This window comes from Trypanosoma conorhini, assembly GCF_003719485.1.
Source record: "Trypanosoma conorhini strain 025E chromosome Unknown Tco_14.4_contig_00138, whole genome shotgun sequence".
In the NCBI taxonomy this organism is placed as follows: Eukaryota; Euglenozoa; class Kinetoplastea; order Trypanosomatida; family Trypanosomatidae; genus Trypanosoma; species Trypanosoma conorhini.
Window position 1 is genome coordinate 1 of NW_021704227.1, and position 4963 is coordinate 4963.

At 49.4% G+C, this 4963-nt stretch overlaps 2 protein-coding genes across 2 annotated transcripts, besides 2 other annotated features; both read right to left on the minus strand.

The window, feature by feature from the left end:
• Positions 1-704: 704 nt before the first annotated feature.
• Positions 705-736: a microsatellite.
• Positions 737-1247: 511 nt separating this feature from the next.
• Positions 1248-1862, minus strand: Tco025E_03150 (uncharacterized protein; the record flags this gene model as incomplete). Its single annotated transcript, XM_029370072.1, has 1 exon — positions 1248-1862. The coding sequence occupies one exon, from the start codon at positions 1860-1862 to the stop codon at positions 1248-1250; it is 615 nt and encodes a 204-aa protein (XP_029229766.1).
• A 28-nt stretch (positions 1863-1890) lies between these two features.
• Positions 1891-1931: a microsatellite.
• A 166-nt stretch (positions 1932-2097) lies between these two features.
• Positions 2098-4764, minus strand: Tco025E_03151 (uncharacterized protein; the record flags this gene model as incomplete). Its single annotated transcript, XM_029370073.1, has 1 exon — positions 2098-4764. The coding sequence occupies one exon, from the start codon at positions 4762-4764 to the stop codon at positions 2098-2100; it is 2667 nt and encodes an 888-aa protein (XP_029229767.1).
• Between the last annotated feature and the right edge of the window lie 199 nt (positions 4765-4963).

The window sequence follows — 4963 nt, forward strand, 5'->3', positions numbered from 1 at the left end:
GCCCCGCTGCCGCTCCCTCGCCGAAACACACACACACACAGTTTACCTTCACCGCAAACAACTCCGAAGCCCGCACCCCCGCAAGGAGGAGTTTACCCCCAATTGCTCCGCTGCCCCTGCAAAAAACAAAAAACCCCGCAGAATAAAGCGAGGCAGCCCCCTCCCGCACTCGCTCCTTCAGTCGGCAAAAGAGGAGGAGGGCGGCGCCAAAGTGCCCACAGTTCCGGGCTGCTCGCCCGGTGCGTGCTGCCCAAACAACGCACGGAGCAGGCGCGCACACGCCCAGGATGGCAACGCAGCAATAGACAGAAGCGTCAAACATCGTTTGCTCGGGGCCCTCAGAGTCGAATTCGGCTGCACCCACTGTGGCAGCACACCGGCCAGAACGACGCCATGCACACACAAAAAAAAACGAGGAAACATCACGCCAACGCAAGGAAAGAACAGCAGAAACTCGGTTTACTACACGATTTCTGGGCGGTGGTGGCGGAAAGGTAAGGTGGATGTCTAGACATGCATCTTGCCCCTTCATGGGCCGCTGCAATCCAATTTACACGGAGGCCGATACACACACACACACAAAGAGAGAAAAATAACTGAGTATTTTTTCAACTCCAGAGAATCACGCAATTGTCGCTTCATCGTCTTTCGATTCAGAACTCCTCGACGGCGCAAGCGCAAGAACCTGCACAACGCGACGTATGTCCCTCTCACTATCTCTATCTCTTCCTCTATCCAACTTTCCAATGCGTGCCACAGTGGTGCTCTCGTTATCGCAGGGGCGGGGGCCAGAGGCCAGTCCCTCGCATGCCGTGGAAAGCGGAGGCTTAACGCGTGCGCACGCGTTAGTTGCTGGTAAAGCACAAGTCCGATGGGAGGGACACCCGACTCAAGCTGTCCGGTAACTTCATCCTAAACGATAATAAGACTTGTCTACAGCATCCTATGAAATGGAATAGCGAAAAGATTAATCCAGAGGTATATACATAACACAATATTTTTTCACGCACTACTCGTCGTCGTTCCTTCCCCTCTCTCCTCCTCCCATTTTACAAAAAAAACAACGAAAAATAAAACGCAGGACGCAGAGGAACATGGGTGGTTCACCCCCTCCCTAATTATTTAGAGGGCGTCTCTCTCTCTCTCCCTCCACCCTTTTTGTGTGGGTGGGTGCCGTAAACGTTCTTTTCAATTTTTCTTCTACGTTCAGTGCCTACGTTAACTTTTTATTACCTAGAAACCGTTTCTTATGAGGATTCCGCGGCATTGTTCTCATTTCCTTCAGGTGTTTCCTGAGGATCACCCGACTGACAAGAAGGGGTATCCACATCCGCGGTGCCGTTACTCTTCTTTGCCCGCGGCGCGTGTCCTACACGGCATTGAGCTCCAAATTGGCAAGGGCGTTTGCTATCGTCTTCGTGGAGAAAGCGACAAGTGTCAGCAAACTTACAGTTCCCTTGCAAAAAAAAGCAACATAATGTTTGCCTTTCCCACTCACGTTGTGTTTCCAATGAACCACCAACAAACGGCTTTTTTTGGCGGGGACGAATCCCATACGCGCCTCTGCCGCGGTCAACTGCCATACCCATACTGTAGTCGCCACGTCCATACCCGCCAGCTCCACGTCCTCCTGTGTAAATAGGTCTTCCACGATTTACTTGGCCTGAAAAGTTCCCTTGAAACCCCTGGAAAAGTGTTGGATTGTACGTTCCTTGAGAATACTGAGGATAATAGCCACCACCTTGTGCCTGATACGGGGCAGGAGCAGGGAATTGCTGGGAAGGGTAGCCCGGATGGCTATATGCATTGTATCCGCCGTACCCACGATTCTGCATAATTTGCTGCTGACCAAATGGTTGCATGGCCTTATGTGCTGTGTTTGTGTGTGCGTATATATAATATGTAGATATATATATATATATATTTATATAAAAAGGTGGGAGGACCCTTGATCAACATACAAACAATGGAAACAAGCAAATTGTAGTCATGGATGAAAAGGGAAAATGCAACGAAGGCAGCGGTGACCACACATACACTTATATATAATAAGAGAAAAAAAACCTTTTAGTTGTCTGTTCCGCATTGCGCAACACCCTAAATACTTGAAGCACAGGTCACACTTGGGTGGGGCAAACCGCAAATACAACAGTCCTCCATCACCTGAATCCCCGTGCTACATTGTGAACAGAAAAAAACATCTGTGGGCAAATTCCGATGATGGCAATCGGCGCATACCCACGACAAGCACCGCGCTCTACCCTCGTACTTGCTTTGTGCACGCCCCTCGCCACAGAAACGGCAATGGCTCAACCAACTATAATTCCAATGGCCACAAAAATGGGCATTTCCTGACGCCGTCGGATCCAAGACCTCTCGGTTGCACTTCCACACATACGCATCATCGATGGGTGCGTCTGAACGTGGGGTCAAACAAGCGACGCAGTGAAATCCGGTTTGTAGGATATTGGATTTGCAAGGATGACACTTAAAGGGGATCAACTCATTGCAAGAAAGATTTGCATGACAAAAATTACAATGGTTACCCAAGAGCAAGTTTGCTCGAATGTAGCTTTTTCCGCACTGATGACATCGTCGTTGAAGGTACGGAGAGCAAAGGACATTGTGATCCCTTGGGTGAAGATGGCCACAATGTTGGCACGCAATCACTCGTATATTCTTGGATTCTAGCTCCAGATGGATAACTGAATGTTTACTAGAGAGTGTGTTGCAGAAATTGCAGGTATATGCATCGCAACTGTCACGCGAGCAAACTTCGCAGTTTGTGAGACAAGGGTGGTTGCGCCTACCACATCCACACACCCAAGGTTCTAGCGGTGCCACGACGCAACCAACTCTGCGCCGCCCGGGGCAGCGTTGGCACTGTGACCACGTCCAATGATTATACTCGCCACATACTCCACAACACCAAAGGAGTGGTTTCTTATCCTCGTTTGCCGCATAGCATAACGGACAACATACCGCCCGTTGACTGTATGTTTTTCCACAAAACGAGCATGCCCGTGTTGCAAGTTCCTCACGATAGGTATTCCCACATCGGACGCACCCACTCAGAGCGTCTAGCACACCTCCACAATTCAGGCACAACTCAAGACCCATCGCATCTGCCTTGAGTCTTCGAGGGTTTGCGGAACCGCAGATGCAACTCTGTTCCACATTTGTATCTTTATGCACCGCCCCACACGTGACACAAGTCCAAGCCGCGTTGCGTCGTCGCATGCACATTAAACACCTTTTTGCAGAAGCCGGAAGCTGCGCCCCACATCCGCATCGCCACCAAAACTCTGTCTTATTTACCACATGGAACTTTTCTAGCAAAGGACGAAGTTGCGGATTATCAATAAGCGACACCCCACTCAAGCGCATGGAGGGGAAGTAATCCTCTTGGAGGGCCTTGATGAAATCCTGCACAAGAGCCGACGCCCCATCTCCGTGAGACTCCCAAGTTTCACCCAGTAGGCTAATAAGACTATCCAAGATCCACAAAAAGTGGATACTTGGATGCTCTTTTAAAAAACGATAAAAATCTCGCATCGCGGCAGAAGTCTCCTCTAACGAAGAATGTGCGATAGAGCCAAGCAAAAAACGCACCACTTGAGAAAAGCCCGTCTTATCCAGTGTCATCGGAAGCCCTTGAGAAGCAGAAACATGATAGGCTTCAAGAACTCGTGCGTAATTCAAGGAATTGGGTTTTAACGTCACGGCGGCCTTAAAAAAGGGTTTCCATACAGCTTGAAGACCTTCCTTTGAGTTACCATGAAGACGAACCGCAAGCGATGCTATGTCAAGTATTGTGCACCACAAAACCCGAGTATCATCCTTCCCTGCAGACGCGTCAACAAGGCTACCTAAGGTTCGAACAATGTAGGTCAGCGGCATCTTTGTCTCCAATGCAGGTATCCTTTGGAGAAGCTTAAAATGCAGCGAGGCAAGAAGCTCTCCTTGGGATTGCCGCATATAAATGCGACTTAGTTTACTCAGTAGCGGTGTCCACTTAAGCGACAAAAAGTCAAAGGTTGGGCCAATGCTCTCTACAACGCTCACAAGAAGAAGATGCATTTCATGAAAGCACACAGATGAGAAAAACTGATCATTGGACAAGAGTCCATTTAGGCAGGCGGCAAAAAACTCGGGGCTGACACCGTTGCCAGAACATTTTCCAAGTTCCCCATTCAAGATGCAAGCAAGGATAGAGGGAGCTGCGGAAACTGACAGTATCAGCTGCAAGGTATAAACTGGAATGGGCCACCGAAGGTTTCTTACCTCGACCAAAAGGGACTCGTCCAACGTGCAAGGGGATGTCACAAGTGCGATCACCAAGCGCATGCATGCCAAGTCCCCCCGAGAAGAAGTTGCCAAGACTGTTTTAAGTCGGTCAAGCACAGTTCGAAGAGAGTAATACCCCACAACAGAGCTCCCACTAAAGAGATGCGCCTCTGACAAACTAAGCGAGGCGTCAGTAGTGCGCAATGTCAACACAAACAAAGCCCAAAGATACTCCACTGTGTCTGAGCAGTATTTACTTCCATGTAGCATGATAACGGTAAAGGGGCAGAAGCTGTGAGAGAGGTCTAAAAGCGATCCGCCCCCGCCGCTCACAAAGGAAGGATTCGAACCAGTAGATAGCTCGTGTCCAAGCAGAAGGCCTTCTCCAGACGCAAGAAGTGGTGACTTCGTTGAGAGACTGCCCAGCGTCGTTCGTCTCGGTAGTGATCTCTTGACGATGTTGTGCCATCGCCGCATTCAGACGCTAAAGAACACAAACTATCAATCAGGCCAGGAAAGCAAGAATAAGAACAAATACTCCACGTGCATGCCGAAAAAGCAAAGAACTAGTATGATTTTTTTTTTCCTTTGGCAAGCGTACAACCAGAAGACCAAGAACGAAAATAGCAACCGTGAAACTGAGCAACCCCCCCCCCCCACACACACACACACAACG